Source organism: Chaetodon trifascialis, chromosome 9 (assembly GCF_039877785.1).
Source record: "Chaetodon trifascialis isolate fChaTrf1 chromosome 9, fChaTrf1.hap1, whole genome shotgun sequence".
Lineage (NCBI taxonomy): Eukaryota > Metazoa > Chordata > Actinopteri > Chaetodontiformes > Chaetodontidae > Chaetodon > Chaetodon trifascialis.
The window spans coordinates 27,290,965-27,310,434 of NC_092064.1; the positions used below are offsets into that span (position 1 = coordinate 27,290,965).

Sequence of the window (19,470 nt, forward strand, 5' to 3'; positions counted from 1 at the left end):
GCAGAAGAGGAGGGTCCGTGCTGCTTCTGGGCTGCTGGACAGAAACAGTCAAACAGCAGACAAACCTGGACGATGTGATGCAGGTTTAATGGCTGTTATTACACCCATCACTCCTCCTCCTCGTGTCAGCTGTATATATTCTCATTAGTGACTTAGTATTAGAGGACTGGGAGGTAAATGCGTGTAGGTTAGCCTCCCAGAGTAATTTCTCCTCTTATACTGTCAGCAGTTGTTTTTATTTATTTTTTTAATTTATTTTATTATTTGTTACGAACACACAACAGTTGCGAGACACCATACAAAGACGTGGCGCACAACAGTGATCAACAGTGATCATTGACCCCCTCGAAAAGTAAAAACAAGAAAGCATTGCATCATTTTGAGAGAAGAGGAAGTGAAGAGAGTCAGTGTGAAGGATTACAGCGACAGACAGGAGGAGGGAAACTCTGCCGTCATGAAATCTCACCCCAACAAACACGCGAGCATGTTCTGCATGTGCTGCTTCCAGCGCTAACACATGATGTGTACGTCAGTGTCACACGGAGATATTTCAGATCAGTTTCTAACATTCAGCTAACGTGTCTGGTATCTCTGGAAACTTGGAGCCGACATTACAGTTTTTTGGGTCTGCACAGCATGCATGTAATGATGGAGGGTCGAGCCGGACGCGGCGTTCAACGGTCACCAAAGAAGTGATTCATGCTCTCAGCTGACAGTCACTCATTAAGGCATCCACTTCATTTACAAACCAGGAGCGTTCTGGTGATTCAAGCGGTAATCACTTCCTCGGCATTCACATGAAAATCATGTGTGCCTCTGTATACGTGCACTGTGTGTGCTCATGCAAATCATGCCTGAAATCTGTGTGTGTGTACACGTTAGAACGTGGGTATAAGCAGGATATATTTGTGTGTGTGGTCGTGAATGTCCCCTCGCTGTCAGTTATTGTACCCCGGCTCTTCTGTCCTGTTGTTATTTTTAACCTGCGGGGGGTTTCTGTGCTCCTGGATGGGCCAGAGAATGAAAGGAGAAAGGCAGCGAGAGAGACAGAAAAAGAGGGATGACACAGACGAGATAGACGGGTGACAAGGGTGAGAAAAGAGAGAGAGAGAGAGCGAGGCAGAGGCAGAGAAGGGAGAGAGAGAGGCAACTAAGCCTGTGGATCAGGGGGAGGCAGATTAAGCTAAAGTCCCCTGCTTAAGACTTCAAAGTTCAAACTCCAGTAGCCTCAACAGTTGTCCGCTGTCCTCCACTCTGTGTGTGTGCGTGTGCGTACATGTTCATGCACACGTACATCTCAGACAACATGTGTGTGTACAAGTGAAATTGCGAACTCCAGCCCGTCTTTGTGTGTCTTTGCTGGCGTGTGCGTGTTGGCCTGAAATGACAACACTGACAAACAACCTCGCGACCTGGACGGAGCGCCACACAAAGTTTGGACGAGACGTCATCGTGAGAGACAGAAGAGGAAAGGATGGACAGATGGACGGATGAAGGAGTGAGGAGAGATGAATACAAAACAATAATCCAGCCCTGAATTAAAGCCATGGAGGGTCTGTTTTGAAGATAATGGTGCCATATTTTAAACCAGTCTGAAGGCAAGGAGGCAGAGAGGCAGCAGGCTGAAGCTGTGTTTGTATGTCTGCGTGTCAAGGTCAGACCTTGTGTGTGTGTGCGTGTGTGCGTGTGCGTGTGCGTGTGCGTGTGTGTGTGTGTGTGTGTGTGTGTGTGTGCATGCCTTCATAGTTTGCTTGTTTCCTCATCTGTTAATTGAGGCATTGTGCGCTCAGATTTCAATGCTTTCATGAACTCTGGTTTTTATCACTACTGCTAATCTGTGCCACACACACACACACACGCACACACACACACAGGCTGTACAGTACACATACATATTTACAGACACACAAAATGACTTACGTGCTTTAGTTGATGAAGCAGAGCAAACATTCGTCCCCTCGACCTCGCTGTCTGTCTGCTTAAAGGGCGACTTCAGGACGACAGACAGCATTTTTATCAGGTTTCCTGTAGTTACAGCGGTCTGCATGAGTCCCTTTCACCTCTGACATCTGACTAAACTACCGGTGGCTCCTCGCTGACCAGTGGCAGTGGGAAGCTGGACCAGTCAGTGAGCTACATGGATGATGCATGTGATGATGGCAAGCAGATATTTTGCTGTATTGTGATGAGGAAGTTGAAGAGCTGAAACCCAAACAGGATCATTACTGTGGGCCTCAGTGTCCCACGATGGCTGAATGTCTTCTGTCTATTGATGCTGTAAAAACAGCCAAATGTAAAGATTGTTCACTTAAAGTATTAACAGTTTGCTGTTTGAAAGTGTTGGCATTCATTAACCCCGAACACTCAAGACTCTGAACTTGTTCCAAATTGCTCCAGAATCAAATCACCCCACTCTGCTGGGGACATCGATTTGGACTTACCTGCTAAGCCGGCATCCCTGCTGAAGTCAACACTTCCCAGCCCTTCTCCTGCGCCGTTTGCCTGAGTGTATTCTTTAACAGGAGATTGGCTGTGACCTTCGACCTCAGCTCAGCAGCTGCAGCAACAGGACGTTGTAGTCAGCAGCTGGATGGATGCCAAACCCTCCCCTCCTTCTCATCTGTGGAAAAGTTTCTCCCGACAGATATGAAGCTCGAGAAGTAAGACAAAAAGGGAGACACCAGAGATGAGGAAAGGCAGGAAAAACTTCAGAAAAAAAGCCTAAAACCAGAGCATCTGAGGGGAAAAAAACATGAAAGAGGCGTCACTGCATGCTGCCAACTGTCACATAATCTTCCTCTTTGTGGCAGCTATGCAGAAAGGTGCTGGTAGCAGAGGATTGTGGGTAGGTAGGAGGCTGTCTGGCTGAGTCGGCCATTAGAGTGAGCCGGAGCAACGGCGTCAGCGAAATGAAACCAGGATGAAGATGATGATTCCACATTAAAACAGCCTTCAGATTGAGAGCGGGCTGCGTGTGTGGGAGTGTTTGACCTTGTAAGAAGAGGTTTGGTTTGTTGAACGTAGAGAATAAAAAGCCAAACAGAGAAAGAAATGAAAGTTAAAAGTAAAACACTGTGAAGGCTATGGGAGGAAGGGCAGGTTTAAACCTCTCCGAGCCTGAAAAAATAGATGGAAGGAGAGAAAAACGACAACATGTGAAGAGAGAAATGTGAGGAAAGAAAGGCGAGCAGGCGGAGGAGGAGTGGAGGCGAAGGGAGAACCTCATTAGCAGCGAATCAGTCGGATATAAAGATGGTAGATGTGATCATTAGGGCGGGGGGGGATCAGACATCGCTGTACGCCACTGTTTATCCTCCCACTTCTACACCAACACTGTGCATATGTGCGTCTGCCTGTGTGTGTTTCGGTGCAGTGTGCAGAGGATGAAAGGGTACATGGGTAAAATCTTTTTGGCTCCCTCGCTGCTCGTCACCTCCTTCGTCTCCATTTTTACCCCCCACCGCACGCTCACCGCCTAAACACCGTCGTGGTCGAACAGAAACGCGCTGGAATATTTTCAGATGCAAAACTCGACGTCTGAATGAGGTTTAAGGCGGTGACGAACGCCAGCGAGCGATATTTCTGTTGGCAAAGCTCTCAGCAGCACGAACTCTAATCACATTATTAGGCTCGAGCAGAAAAAGACAAGTATCCTAACAAATGTGTCCATCTGCTGGAGGCTTTTAGCGAAAATACACCCAGAAATGGGATCATTAGTTCGTGTATTTTTAGTAAATAATGTGAATGTTTATCATCCGTTCACAGTGGAGACAGAGTCTGTGAACGAGCAGGTTTTTAATGACGTTTTCAGCGTTCAAGCCACAGGTGACTCGTTTAGTGGTGCAGATCCAGGTGCAAAACTGTTGAAATGTGCACACATATTCTCTTTGACAGATTTATATTTAAAGCCTTGCTTACACACAGGTCTGCTGTATGAATCCTGTCTCTGCATGCATGCACGAGCCTGATTTCCCCTCCTGCGCTCAAATCAGTGCATGCATTTTGTTGCAGCTGTGGGATGATACATAAAACATTTTAAATTATTGTATGGAGGATTGTGCAGAGGCGTGATGACTTTAAATTTAAGTGATGATATGTATGTTTTGCTAAAATAGCTGAACTGCATTAGACATATTTTCTGACAGTCATGTGATCTTAAACAGTGAAGCAGCAGAAGTTCATTGGTTTGATCATCAGTTAAAAAAGCCTATTAAGGATATTCTTATTGTTTCAAGCGCTTTCTAGTATAAAAGGTAACCGAACACAGAGTCAGGCAGCCGCAGCGGTGTTCACACTTTGTTAGCACTTTGCTCGTCTCATTAATCTACGCAGGGCGGCAGATTGTAGCAGAGACTCTGACAGCAGCAGGACGTAAGCAGACACGTTGAAGGCGCCTCGCAGAAACAACACTAATCAGTGGAAACAGACCGCAAACTTCCACTCATCCTGAGAGAAAAGATGAATGAACAAAGGACATCGCACCTGTTAATCCTCACAGAGAGACACGGGGACGCCTCCCAAAGAAAGCGCCACAGGAGGAGGATAACTCTCTAATATTCAGCTGACGCTTGACGCTGTCTGTAGCTTTGAAGTGGCTCACATTATCGGCTCCGTGCTGCCTCTCGCTAATTTTCTGCTCCTGTGTAAATTCATCTTCCGCCTCGCAGAAAGCCGCGGCGCCGTGGAACGCGGCACGGCAGCAAACCGCTGCATGGCGGCTGCCGCCACGCAGATGTTGTTCGGCTTAAAGCTGCAGCAAACAGAGGGAGGGGGCGAGGGAGGAGGGGTAGAGGAGGGGGTGAGACAGGGAGGATAATTGGACTAGCCTTTGCATTTTTCTATTGGAAGTTGAATCGATTGGATTTTTCTTTTTTCCTCCTCGTCCTTCTTTATTTCTCTCTGCACGGAGAGACAGAAAAACCAGTCCCTCCTCCTCTCGTCTCTCAGTTTGCTGAATTGATCACCCCCTCCGTCTCTCTCTGTCTCTTTCACTTTATGGTCCTCTTTTCTTTATCAAGGCCAAGTCTTTGTATCTCCTCAGCCCTCCCTCCTGTCCCTCCAGCCCACACTCTCTCTTTCTGCTCTCAATATGAATATTCGACATACCGACAGCAGATAGCGGCGCTAGTTTTGTCAGGAGTTGCTCTGCAGAGTGGAATCAATGCTAAGAGGAGAAGCTGCCGCATTCGTACCCGCATTTATTTACCAGACGACTAATGTGCAGCAGAAGTCGATAGCATCTCCTGCAGGTGGCCTTGTTTGTGAAAAACATCGGGCGTTTGTTTGAGCCGAGGTAACAGATTTCACCGCAGCAGAAGTTTTTTTTTGTTGAATGTTAGCGGGGTCTCGCACCTTCCTCTGGTCTGCCTCCATTCAGCGAAGTGATGCTTTCATTGTGCAGCCCGGTGCTGCAGCAGCGCGATGCGTCACTCGCTGCCTACGTCAAAAGAGCAACAGTGAACCCTTCAAACACCGAGTTCACCCAGACCTCACGTCTGTTTGTCTGTGATCTGATGGAAGCACAGACATCAGGGTCCAGCTCCAAAACTGCACTTTCTTCAAGAGTCTGTCTCTCTCCTTCCTGCTTCCTGCTTTATCGTTTTACCAGTTTGCAATAGATTGGACAAAAGTACGTCAAATTTTTCTTTCCAAATTGGGAAAATGAAGCAAAATGAGAGCATTTTTCACTGTTTTATCGACTGAACAATCGATCGCTTCGTGCTAAAACTGATCGACTGATGAAAGAGTAATTAAAGAACCTCATTAGTTGCAGGCTCGGGTGAAAACGCTGCATTAGATTCACTTAAATTAGCCGTCGCACAGACGAGCGGCGCACTGCGGATCAGTTCTCCGTTAGCTGTGAGAACGCGCGGCGTCCACTCACTGACCGCTGCCGCCGCCGCCTGGACACGGAAAGTGTGTGTCCGTGAGCGTGTGTGTAGGTGTGTGTGTCATCGCCTCACTCCCTTTCACTACCCTTTGAATGCTGGAGCTGTGTTTCCATGGCAACGCTGACCCCTGGGAGTCAGTGTTATTTTTTTCACACAAGTAGCCTCTTTCTCCTCCCCCTCTCTCCCTCCCTCTCCCTCTCTCCTCCATCCTCCCCTCCCACTCCATTTGCCTCCCTCTACCTCTTCGTCTCCTCTTCAACTTGAGCTTCATTTCTTCCTCCTGTTTTCTCTCCATTATGGACAGAAAGGAGCGAAAAACACTCTTTATTAGCGTGTGTTCAGGTGGTGGAGGCGCTGTCATTGTGCAGTCCATAATGGCGTGTGTCAGGACGCCTTTACACCGCCGACACACACACACACACACACACACACACACACACACACACAGAGTACAGCAGGAACTGTCTCTGTATTCAAACATGCTTCAGTCTGTCTCTGCATCTTTTCTTTGGCTCTTTTTGTCTCCCGTCCTTCTCAAGGACACCTCTGAAAAGCAGCTCCTGACAGAGTCCTTTTCAGCGCCGACCTTGCCTGTAAAGTCTCCTCTTCAGCTAAACGATGCGTGCGCAGCTTTCACGTGAAAAACAACCATTTTTCATCACCAGTCTCCACCATGTAATTCTTCATTTTCTCATTGCGCTGCGTGTTTTGAGTCCAGGAGGGGGTGTTGTCCTGCATGTTTACTGGTAACATCACAGGTGTGACGTGTGTCTTTTATTTGTCTTTCTTTAAACACAGTGTAGGTAACAGTCTTTGTGAAAAGCTCACTTTACGCTGCCTCTGCTCCTTCTTCTACACCCTCCCTTCATGGCTTTAGTTGATGTAAATGTCCAATCAGTGAAGGAGCACGTCTCTCTCTTGTATTCCTGTGTTCAGGTGATGCTTGCTTGTATTTTGTACATCACTGATCAGCTAAAGCAGATTTTCTATGATTGTGATAAAACATCTCTCACAGACCAATAACGCAGGATTGTTTTCCTTTTTTTCTCCAATCCCCCCGCCCCTCCCCGCTGCCCCTCCCACCAGGCCAAGCTCATCGTCCCCAACAGCACGGCTGGGCTGATCATCGGTAAAGGTGGAGCTACGGTCAAGGCGGTGATGGAGCAGTCTGGGGCGTGGGTCCAGCTATCCCAAAAGCCAGAGGGCATCAACCTACAGGAACGCGTGGTCACCATCAGCGGCGAGCCGGAGCAGAACCGTAAAGCCGTGGAGATCATCGTCCAGAAGATCCAGGAGGATCCACAGAGCTCCTCCTGCCTCAACATCTCGTACTCCAACATCACAGGGCCCGTTGCCAACTCCAACCCCACCGGCTCCCCGTACGCCAACTCAACCGAGGTCATGCCAGCTGCGGCAGCCGCGGCGGCGGCCACAGCTTCCTCTCTGCTCGGCCAAGCCAGCCTGGCGGGGGTCGGGGCCTTCCCGACCACTATGTCCAGCCTCTCGGGCAACGACCTGCTGGCCATCACCTCAGCCCTCAACACTCTGGCCAGCTACGGCTACAACACCAACTCCCTGGGCCTGGGGCTGAACCCCGCTGCAGCTTCAGGGGTGTTAGCCGCAGTAGCAGCTAATGCTAACCCCGCAGCAGCTGCCGCAGCTAATTTGTTAGCGTCCTACGCCAGCGATGCATCCACCAGCGCAGCTCACCCGGCGGCTGGTCTCGGAGGCTTCTCCTTGGGGTCCCTTGCCGCCGCGACAGGCGCCACCAACGGCTACTTAAGCGCCGCGTCGCCACTGGTGGCATCATCTCTACTGGCCACAGAGAAGCTAGCAGAAGGAGCAAAGGAAGTGGTCGAGATTGCCGTGCCAGAAAATCTGGTGGGAGCCATCTTGGGGAAAGGAGGGAAGACGCTAGTGGAGTACCAGGAGCTGACCGGCGCCAGAATCCAGATCTCCAAGAAAGGCGAGTTCATCCCTGGAACTCGGAACAGGAAGGTGACCATCACGGGTTCCCAGGCCGCCACACAGGCCGCACAGTACCTGATCAGCCAGCGAATCACCTACGAGCAGGGGGTACGTGCCACCAACCCACAGAAGGTGGGCTAAACCTGACAGCCAATGAGAAACGAGGAGGAAAAGAGGAAAAAAAAAAGAGTGGGGGCTTGGGGGAGGAGTATAAAAAAGTGAGAGTGAGAATGGAAAAAGGAGAGGAGCGCAAGAATGTCAGAAGGAATCGTCCGCGGCGTTTTCTTCTGCGTGTTTTCAGTATTCTCTATTAAAAAAATTTTGACGCGAAGCAAAAATGTGCTGAGAAGACGAGGAGGGAGAGGAGCGAGTTATCACGCTGAAAAACCAAGAAAAAAATGTGTAACATGTAAATAAGGTTTTATTACTTAACGTCTTGACCTTTCGGGATTTTTTATTGTTTTGTTTTATTGTTTTGTTTTGTTTAGTAACTTAAGCTGTCTGTTTGTTCGTCGTGTATTGTGTGGACAGAGCTGAATGCCATGCCATGTAGACAGGCCGCCCGCCTGAGAGGCTGCAGGAGGTGGGGGGAGGGAGGGAAGGGCACGGGCGCAGGGGGCAGGGGGTGGCGGGGTGCAGGGGGAGGTGTTTACAGGGTACGACCCTCCACCCCCCAACCCAGAGTCCATTATGGAACCAACCCTTATCCCTCCCTCCCCCTGCAGCCCACGCCCGTCACCCTCTTGCAGGGTTTTTGTTTTTCTTCTAGTTTTGATTTGCCCCCGGCCCCTTGCCCCACCTCCTCCCAGAGAGCCCCTCTCACTACTTGCCCCCAGCCTTGTCCCCCTTTCCCCCCCACCCCCTTTTATAAGGGTTTTATAATTATCAAGACTGCAAACTTCAGCCTGGTGTGCGAGAGACGAAACATCCTCGACTCCCCCCCCCCCCCCCCCCCGCCCCAACGCGTTTTATCCTCTCCCCCCGCCTATGATCTCGCCTCCCCCTTCCTCCCCTCTTTCTGGGAGATGAAGGAAGGGTGAGGTGAAATTGAGGAGGGGCGTGAGGGGAGAGAATCTGCTGGGCGTTTCTTCATTCGCACACCGCCCCCCCCCCCCCCCCCCCCCCACTCTCCCGTACACCCTGTGATGTATCCCACAAGCAGTGCAGCGCCGCAGGGGCGTTACGGCACGGAGCGCCCCCCCATACGCAGCTCTAGTGTTTGCGATAGAATGCCGAGGTGCACGCTGATGACCTCACGTAGTGCGAAACCTAGAAACGACGAGAGTGATACTGTGCAAGCTGCGGCAAACACACAGGATCTGCGGCATCTTTGCAGTCTGCTGTGAGAAATCTGTTAATGATACTGTCATGATTATTACGATAGGAATCACCACCATCGTCATTATTTATTAATGAGTTCACCCATGAAAGCTCAGTTGTTTTTTTCTTTTTTCTTTTTTTTTATCTGTGAATTCAGGTTGACATGAATGTAAATGAGACTATTTTTGATTTGAATCTTTTGTTTTAATTTAAGTGGATTGAAGATGAATAGTAATGTCACATAGTGTAATATATGTCTTATTTAAGTCCAGTAAGAGAGCCGCCCCAGGCATTAAGATCATTACAGTGAAGGATCACCTTATGTATCCAGTCAAAGAGCAGAACAGGGAACGCACTCGCACACACACACACACACACACACACACACACACACACACACACTCTGAAACAAAACACTATGATGCCATATTTGGTGCTAGAAAAGGGAATTCACCATATCTTTGATGCAGACTGCAGTGAGACCTCTAGATTAGCAAGAAAATCTGTGTGAAGCACTCACGCCACAGGCTGCAGTGCAGCACCTCAGCAGCTGTATTAACCTTAAACGCCTGGTTATCATGCTTGGCTGTCCCAGCTCATGCTTCAAAATATCCCTGCTGCTCTATATCTGTAGTGAAGCACCCTGTTGCAGTTTGCCAACAATGTAAAATTGTAAGCGAAATGAATAATTGAAGCGAGACTCGTTCTCAGATGAACTGCTACTGCTCGGCCTGTGGTCTGTAGATGAACCCAAACCACAGACTAGATCCAGTAAGAGCACTTAAGACTCACGACGTACTACTGAGGAACGCAAACATTGAGTAAGAGGAAACACTGAAACATGACGAGGGAACATTGTCCGCCCGGGGTCCACTGCTAAATCTGCAAGCCTCCCGAGTAGACTTCTATTTTAAGGCAGCGTGCATATCAGTAAAGGAGAAACAGCCTCACTGATCTTTGCCCTTATCAAGCAACCGTCCGACTGCCCGTGAGGTAAAGGGCAAACGAGAGATTTCCAGCATACGTCCGGGGAGTTGAGCTCGTTTGTGCCTCCCAGGAGGCTGCTGAAGATGCTGTTGTTTCTTTTGATGTTTTTGTTTGTGTCGTGTTATTTTATTTTATTTTATTTTTTACAATCGGAGTACACTGAATTTTTGTCTTAATGCACTGTGAAGCAAGGGAGTGGTTCTCTCGGCCTATGAGGTCAGGGATGTTCGCTGTAGACAGCATCGTGATTGGACGGCTTTTGTATGGCAGGGAAAAAAAAAACAAACGCATATATGAAATATATGTAGAATGCAAATGAAGAACTTCACCGGAAATGCACGTCATATCTGAGTACTGAAGGAGGAGGAAGAGAGTAGGTCGATGAAGAGGATTAATCACTTGAGGTCAAGAGTTGAGCTCATTTAGGTTGTGCTCACCTGTTGTCTTGCTGGGGGAGTGTTAGGTGTGCAGCCGCAGATTAAAGAGACTGGAACAAATTCTAAATTTCCTATCGCAGCTGTGTCCTTTCCACAAACTGATAACCTACTGTACATCCAGCGGGCAGATCCCCGGACAGACGGCCAGTCCGACAGGAGTCAAAGTGTGACCGAATGATAAATGCCAAAAGTGAGGAGGGGGTTGCATTTGATTCATTGACCTAAGCAGCCTGGTGAGGGGAGGGAGCTCCTCTGAGATTAAAAACAACAACACTTTTTAAACCAATCCGACCCAAAATCCTCCACTGTGCTATCGAACGTGTCACTCTGTGTTGGAGCGCCAGTGAGGGTTTATCTCTACAGCTTGGTAAGGAGGCTTCTTTACTCCCATCTAACACCATCCACACTCTCCTCACCCTCCCTCCCACCCGTCCTCAGTCCTCCAGTGCACTCCCATCCTGACACTCCCTCTCCTCCTACCACATCGCTCCATGGGTGACTATGTCTGGTGTTACGATCAATGCATGTCTGCTGCTTGCCCCGACAAACACCGCAGATCGAGTCTCTTTACCCCCTCGAGCGGCCGAGGCTCGGAGACGCCCGATGCACCGCCATCAGAAACGACCACACCTGCAGAGGAAGTCCTAGCTGAGGCACAAACACGCTCACCTGTAGTTTGGATCAGTGCGCTTTACTTCATACACTGAACAGAAGCATTAATTTGGCATACCTTGCTGCACGAACACAACACACACACACACACACACACATTGTGAGGAGATATTTTCTGGTTAACGGGGTTTGACTGGATTCATGTTTGGTATTTTGTGGCAAAAGCCTCACGAGATCGTAGGAAGACGGTGTGCTCTTGTTCCACTGCACTGCACTGTAGAACGTTACTGTGCTGTGAGCAGCCAATCACAGCGCGTGTGGCGTCAGGTGTGAGCAGGTTCTGCTTCATTCAGCTTTCCAGCGTGAGGTTTGCGGCTCTGATCTGTCTGTAGTTGTAAATCGAATATGTTTGTAGGCTGCTGTGGGAACTTGTGATGGGACTTTTTCACGTTTTTATACACTGAACAGATATTCGATTGATCAAAATTAAGATTTTGAGGACGAGTGAATCGACGGATGGAGAAGTAATCATCATTTTCTTCACTAATTAGCCTCAGTTGTGTCAGTCCGTCCGTTTTCGGGGTGTGGATTCTGAGCTGGTTTGCTGCGTCGCCCAGTTTGCAGCACAGTGTGTTTACAGTGGAAGAAGTGCATCGACACTCCTGCTGTAGGCGCCGGCCGAGCTGATTAATATGGGACGGGTTTCTTTGTCATCTCATTAATTAAACCTGAGACAGATCCTTTTTGGTTTGTCTTTCACACGGCGGCCAATCTCTTTAGTTATCTTAATGTTAGGGGATCAAAATAAAATGTGACGAGTACTGGAAGCAATACACGTAGTGGCATGTTGTCTTGTCCTGTCGTTATCTTCTGTCTGCCGTAGGAGCTTTTGGATTTACCTGTAGATGTTGAATAGGTTTACATGAGTAATTCTTTTTTTTAATTTGTGGAAAATGCTGCTATTTAATAATAACTGATGTACTAAAAATACAAGGTTAAAACATATCGAAATCTGTCCTTTAGCTGGAGAGGCTAGTCTCAAGTGGCAGTGTAATACACACTCTGTTATAAGCTCACGATAAGTTAATAATAGTGTAATTCTAACCTGAAAAAGTTAAACCTGTGCCAAAATAGGTCTTTACAGAGTAAAACTGTAAATGTGTTGATGATTTAAACCGCATTAGATAAGAGGAGACATACTTTTATATTAAGAAAATGTGAAAAGTGCCAAATGAACCATATTTATAATTTAGGACAGGAGTAGTCCACGTGACGGTTTATAAGACGTAGGTAGACTAACGGTCGAAGCGCCTCAGTATAGCAGTTTGTTTAAGCCCTCTCTGTTCCTGCCACAAGAGGAGGGACCGCCATGTTAGCTAAGCGTTAGCCAGTCCGCTGGGAACTACCCGTCCCAGAATGCAACAGCACTATGACTCTGGGGCTAGACAAATCAATATAGCGATAGGTTAGCATAATAATGCTGAAAAATGTGACTTGATAGCATTCTTAAATACAGCCTTTTATAGTTACAATGAAAATGTATTTTGTGAAAATAGATGTTATCTTTTTTGCACGTCTATATTGCATGATATTAAAGTGAAGCGTGGACAAAAAAAAAGGAAAAAAAATCACAGAAAACAAAAAAGAAGTGGCGAAAAAAAAGAAAATCAGGCAGTGTGTGTCCTTCATTTTTCAGAGACAAATCTTTGCATGCCGATAAGGGTAGAGCATTTTGATATTGTTTTACATGCGTTCAGATGTTCGTTGTTTCTTGAAGCGGCCGCGTCGAGTCCCGCGCCGGCGGCCACGGGTGAACAAAATGTTTGATTTTGACGTCAGAATCGGTATTTTGTCGTTAAGTTGTCTAACCATCCTCGAAGGGATACGAATAAAACTCTCGAACAAACCTAAGACTATTTTGCTACTTGCTGAGCGAGCTTGGACTAAAACCTTCTCAGTTGCTGCCTAACTTTGGGGACAAAAATCAGGATTTAATTTCACGTGAAGACTGAGACGGTCCATGAATGTACTCACCTCTACATAAGTTTGCATATCACTCCTCTGACCATCGACGTGCAGTAGAGGCTTCTGTGTGTTTCTGTGTGTTTTTGTACTCTAACATTACTAACCCTCGGCGCTCTGTGTCGAGCTCTCTGTACAACTCTGTCGTCTGTCCTTTCACCCCCCCCCCCCCCCCCACGCTCTGAGCTCTGGCTTGTCTTGTCATTGATATGCACCTTATTGACCTCAAATATGACACGGAGCATATCAGGCCCCACCCAGCGTGTTTCAGTGGGGTCGGGAGAGAGAGCGTGTGAGACAGAGAGGTGAAAAGTCCCTCCGTCACCTGCAGATCCCCAAAAACAAATCCTCCCTCGGGCGCCTCCTGCAGATTCGGGCTCAGATTGTGTTTTGACTCCGTTCCTCTGCGATCCAAGGCCCTGAACTCAGCACTGAGCTTTGCCAGTGTGTTTCCAAAGTGATAGTGTTTTGAATCAGGACCCCCGCCCCTCCCCCTCCAGCTCCCTTCAATCAGATGCTTTATTAGCCTCATCGTCCAACAAAAAGAGAGACGTTTTGCCAAAGTCCGTCCACCTCTCTCGCTCCCTCTCTCCCTCTTATGCAACCACAGTGTTTTCAGTGTGGTCGTGTTTTGTATCCTGGCAGATGTTGTCATGGGAATTTGCCCTCTTCCCGCAAAACTCCCCCCAAACGAAGAAAAGATTTCCATTTGTGCTCCTCGCGACATGTTTGCACTAAACCCTCTGCTGTTTTTGTGCATGGCAGGCCGAGCTGAGGCGGGGTCAGTGTGCAGACTACTGTAGACGTGTAGCCTCACTGTAGGTGTTGACTCAGCAGTGTTTTAGATGTGCATGCTCCTCTCTCTCCCTCTCACAGTTTGTCTGCTTCAGGCCAGCTCCGTGCTCGTGGTGTCGCGACGTAGCCGGCTAGTCCTGTTTGTTTGTTTCTTTCTTTTTTTTTTTTTATTGTGATGTGGAGAGGAATGCAAACTTAGCTCTCACCTGCCCGCCAGGTGACCTCATTACTTCTCAGTGGGTGTGGCTCTTCGACGTAGTCCTCAGATCTTGTTTTTTTGTTGTTTTTTTTGGCCCTCCACCTCCACAAACTCAAACCCACTCTCACCCACACCCACCGCTGACCCTCCCGCCTCTTCAAACACCCTCTGCACCATATTATGGGACCCCGCTCTCCCCCTTTTCCTCTTCCTCCCCCAACTCGGGCCCCATCAAAGCACCAGCAACTGTAGACTGCATTTGTCATATCACTGTTTTTCTGTTCCTTCTTCTCGTTCTCTGTTGGTTATTTTCCTGGTTTTGATTTGTACTGTATGCTCTGTCTAACCTAGACCAGTTTTAACAAAATGCCATTTCTGTGTGTAGCCTGTTTACCCCTCCCACACACACACACACACACACACACACACACTCTTCCATGCCCTCTTTTTTGCACTTTCACTGCCCACTCCTCCTCCTCGCCCAAACATACACACACTTTCCTCCTCCGCCTCCCACGAGTCTCTTCTCTCGAGTGCCAAAATAGAACAGAGAGGAAAAAAACAAAACAAAACAAAAAAAAGACAACAACAACAACAGCAACTACCATTCCAAGCGTTTCTTTGAGTTGTTCTTGTGTGTCGGACATCCATCCTGGAAGCACCCATGAAGCCAGCATGCTCCGCCCTCATAACATGATGTCGCTCATGACGCCTCAACTGAACAGCACCTTGCCCCCCACCACCACCACTCCTCCTCCTCCTCCTCCTCCTCCTCCTCCTCCTCACCACCTCCCACAGAGCTAAACCCGACAAGGATTAACCCCTCTGCAGGTTGGCTACCTACCTACTGTCCTGCCTCTCAGCCTACCTAAAACAGCCCTACCGCTCATGCCAGCTGCTTTCCTAATTCTGTCATCTCTTCAGCCTGTGGGACTTCATTGATTGTGTGCCATAGTGTTGGGGGCACCTTTCACTCTCCTCACCCGCCCCTCTTTCTACCCCCCCCCCTCACCTTTTCTCTCTCTCTATCCCCCCCCCTCCCTCTCTCGCTCTCGCTCCATTTGATTTTTCTCGATGGGAAAGATTCAAAAACTCCATTTTTTTTATGATGATTTTTTTTGTTGTCGTTTAACATCCAAACCACGCACGCCGACACATGCACCGCCCCCACGCGGTGGTGTGGGGAGTGTTTACGCACCGTCAGCTGCGCAGCCATCCTCTGTCTTCTTGAACTTTTTGAACTTTCACCCCCTCATGAACTTTATTGACCTTCTTCCTCCTCCTCCTACCCCCCTTCTGTGTTCATCCAACTGTTTGGACGATAACTCTCCATTCCATCCCCAAAACCTCTCTGAGACTGTGCAATGCTAGCTGATATGATTGGATTTTTTTGTTTGTTTGTTTGTTGCTCATCATTGGGGACAATTCTCTGAGATATAAGTCGAAAAAGAACAAAAAAAAAAAAACAACATACGAAAGGAAGAAAAAATACACAAAAAAAAGAAATGCAGACAAACAACAACAACAACAAAAAAAAACACTTAACAACTGTTTCTCCACAATTTCATTTTTTCTCTCTCATTGTAAATATTTTTGTCAGATTTTTGTCGAGCTGTAAAGAGAGAAGTGTTGAGCAGAAAGGGGCCGGCAGCATAAAGAGGCAGTAGTGGACGCGGTAGACCATCACGACGCTCTTCATCCTCTGTAACCGATAGTTAGGTCTGCCTGTATAATCGGCTATGCTAGTTCTACTGTGTTAACCTGTGCTGTTGTTATTAGTGTTGATTTACCTACTGTATTTGCTGTTTAGCTTCCATGTTGGCTAGCAAACTCTTAGATACCTGTGCTCATCGAGTAATAATACTAACCTTGAGAAGTAGTCCGAGCCATTCTCAGCTTCGGCTTGTTTTTGTACATTTGTTGATGTTTTCCTGACAGTGAGTTGTAGTGGCGCTAGTATCTTTTATCATCAAGCCATAGTTATTGAAAATGCTTGGTCGTGTTAGAGACATATCATCGTGGAAAACGGCTCGACTCGGCTCCTCCAGGCGGGAAACGAACCCAGGGAGTTGGACGAAAGGGAAGAAAAGAGGAAAAAAAAAAGAAACGAAGCTCCTCCCGGGCTACACAACGAGGAAGCTGAGCTGCTAACTTTCGTGCAATACAGTCCTAGTTTACATAACATAGAATGATAGTTTAGAGACGATTAACCTCTGCGGGTGCCGTCGACCATCCTGCTGCCGGCAGAACCGAACTCGCGGCATATCTCCATATTTCGCCTGTGCATCGGAGACATTTTGAAAGTATTAACGTGACTGTGTGAGATTAGACTCCACCATTTCATCGCATTGCTCTGAGCTCCACTCTTGGTTTATGCTGCCTGCCCCATCGCCCTGAGAACACCACATGAGCTATTTATTTCTCAGACTATTATTATTATTATACTATTAATAAATAACAACGCAACAAGAAAAAGGGAATGACTGGAAAAAGGTGAATTAATACTAGTATTGTTTTGTTTTTATTTTTAGTATTTTAGTGGTTGCTTTTAACAACATTCATTAACTGACTTAAAGAGTATTGAATATTTAATGTAATTGTAGCATTGTGTTTGTAAAGAGAAAAAAACCTAGTGAGTTGTGTTTCTTGACTTGTGGATTTCCAGTGAAGTGGGCAATCTAGTGCTAATATATATGAGGTCTTTTTTTAAGGATTCTTATTTTGCGACAGCAACAGCAGTCATTATAAATGTTCATTTTAGCATCACCTGTCTTCCGTTGTCTTATTCTTCACCTTCCACCACACTCTGCATCATCACAGTAACACATCGCAAGTCTGGGGGTGGGCAAGGGTGTGTGTTTGTGTGAGTCACCGAGTGTGTATGTGGGTTTGTGTGAAACGTGGGAGCGCTGTGTGTTTGTCATGAGTGTGTGCGTGAGTGTGAGTTAACAAACTCCTGTGTTTTATTTGTGTGTGTCTATGCAAAATATGGTGAGTGTGTGTGTGTGTGTCTGCGTCTGTCTGCTCACTTGTGTAGGAGTGCACGTCTGTTTCTTTGTGTGTGTGTGTGTGTGTGTGTGTGTGTGTGTGTGTGTGTGTGTGTGTGTGTGTGTGTGTGTGTGTGTGTGTGTGTGTGTGTGTGTGTGTGTGTGCGCGCGCGCTCGCTGACTCTGTGCGGGCAGGGTTCAGGGTGGGTGTTGTGTCCAGTGTCCACCAAAAGCTAAAACCTGTCAGGCTTCCATACCTCCTGATGGAACCTCCTGACGTTATAGCTGCAAACCCTCATCATGTGATCTGACTCAGCTCGACTGTCCATAACCCCCTCAGTCACCTGACCAACCAAATCAGCCAATCACTGTCCACCACTACCGCCTTCCCCTGCGCCATCCTTTGCTGCACACCACGTCAGCCCCATGTGATGTTCTCCATCGATAACATACTACTGTCACAATCTACTGTTACATGCTGACAGGTCTGGGGATAAATACTCATCTAGAACGGATCTTCAAGCGCTCCGACTTCAGGTGCGCTTGGTTTTTTTACTCGCAGTGTTTCTTGGAGATTACGCAGAGCTTGCAGATGAAACAAAGTGGACCTGATGGTGCTCTTCAGAGCAAGCATACCTCAAGCTGTTTGATTCATAAACAGTCAGTTCACCTAGAAATAAAAGCGTTTTGAGATATCTGCCTCTAAAATTACAAAACAGTGGAGTGGATGGGATTTAGTTGGCAGGGCTCACGGCCTTTACAGTTAGTATTTAAAGAATGAACAGCGCCCCTGCTGCTGTGGGTAAACCACAGACTTCACTGAGAGCAGTTTTTTTAGGGACTTCTGTCTGCAGAAAGTCTTTGTGCACCAACAACAAAATTGCGTTTTTGGAGGGATGGTGACAGAAACGTCAGACAGATATCTCAAAAACAATCTGCAGAGTCAGAAGCTACTAGAGCCAAGTGAGAAAAGTGAACTGACCCTTTAAAGCTGTGTAAGATGCACTCGTTCTGCTAATGTCCATCGGCATCATCTGAAACTTAAATCTTAAATTCCCGTATTTTTCCCCAGAGCTGCATTTTACATTCTACTGTTCATACTACTGTACGTGCTGCATACTACCTTACCAGGTCAGATTCCACCTTAACCTGTCTCCATGCCAACCACCAAGGAGCCAGTTGCATGGCAACCGGCTTCAGCCACAACAAACCAACCAACCATCTTCCTCAACCACCGAGGCCACGCCCACCTGACTATGATCGTTCCATAGAAGAAGAGATAGAGGAAGAGGGAGGATAGGATGACAGATGAGAGGCGTAGTTGTGATTCTCAGGGTGTCTTATATTAATCTACTGTTCAGTCTGTTCTCCAGTCACTGGTGTCCTGTCGCCCTTAACTGAGCCCAAAGACGATCATGTCCTTCCACGACAAATTCCTTGTACAACTGATTGACGTCTGACCAATTTCCTCTCGATCAGCTGATTGATAGTATTGATTGACCAATTCTCTCGAGAGACGCTACGCAGCCAGTCAGGTGAATGAAGCTAGGCACTGTAACTAATGTTTACAACCCAAATGAGACCAACAACGCTGTTGAAAGAATGTCTAGGACTTTAAAAAACACACAAAAAAAAAAAAAAAGAGAAAGACAAATCTCTGAAGAGTACTTATTTCTAAATGATGGAACTTTTCGCTTACTTTCTATGTGACATGAGGTAATGTAATTTTTTTCAATCATTGCATGTGACTATTTTGATTTGCAATGAAACTGTTAGAATGGATGGTACATTTGTGACGTCAGTGCAACGTTGAGACGCCGATGCTAGAAATCAATGTCGGTGTCTTAATACAGTGTTTTCATGTCGCCGTGAGGAGTGCTTATGGACCAATGAATGCTAAATGTGTGACCATACAAAGCTGTAAAGGTTTTGTTTATTTGTACATGGTTATGGGTAAAATAAACCATTGAAGCAAATTAACATCTTTAGTCTTAAGGAGTAAGCCCTCACACATTTGTCGGTAAAGTCAGAGCTGAAAGAGGTGCTTTGAAAGCTTTGGATAATGCCGTAGATACACTGTTATGAGGTAAGTTGATCCAACATGGCACCTGGTAATGTGCTTCCATGCAGATACTCGGAGGTTTTCTAGGAGGGCTTGGTGTAGTTGAGTCAACGTGTTAGGGAAGGTCAAGAATTAAAACCAGTCGGGGTTTGATCCTTTCACACGTCGCCGCCCTCCCTATGGCAGACAT

General features: G+C 47.2%; 1 protein-coding gene across 2 annotated transcripts in view; it reads left to right on the forward strand.

The window, feature by feature from the left end:
* The window catches only part of nova2 (NOVA alternative splicing regulator 2), a 74,718-nt gene extending 55,520 nt beyond the window's left edge, over positions 1–19,198 (forward strand). For both annotated transcript variants that reach the window (XM_070969647.1, XM_070969648.1), the window contains one exon: positions 6,978–19,198. In XM_070969647.1, coding sequence (XP_070825748.1) covers positions 6,978–8,000 — 1,023 coding nt within the window. In that variant the 3' untranslated portion in view covers positions 8,001–19,198. The remainder of the gene's footprint in view (positions 1–6,977) is intronic.
* The last annotated feature ends 272 nt before the right edge of the window (positions 19,199–19,470 follow it).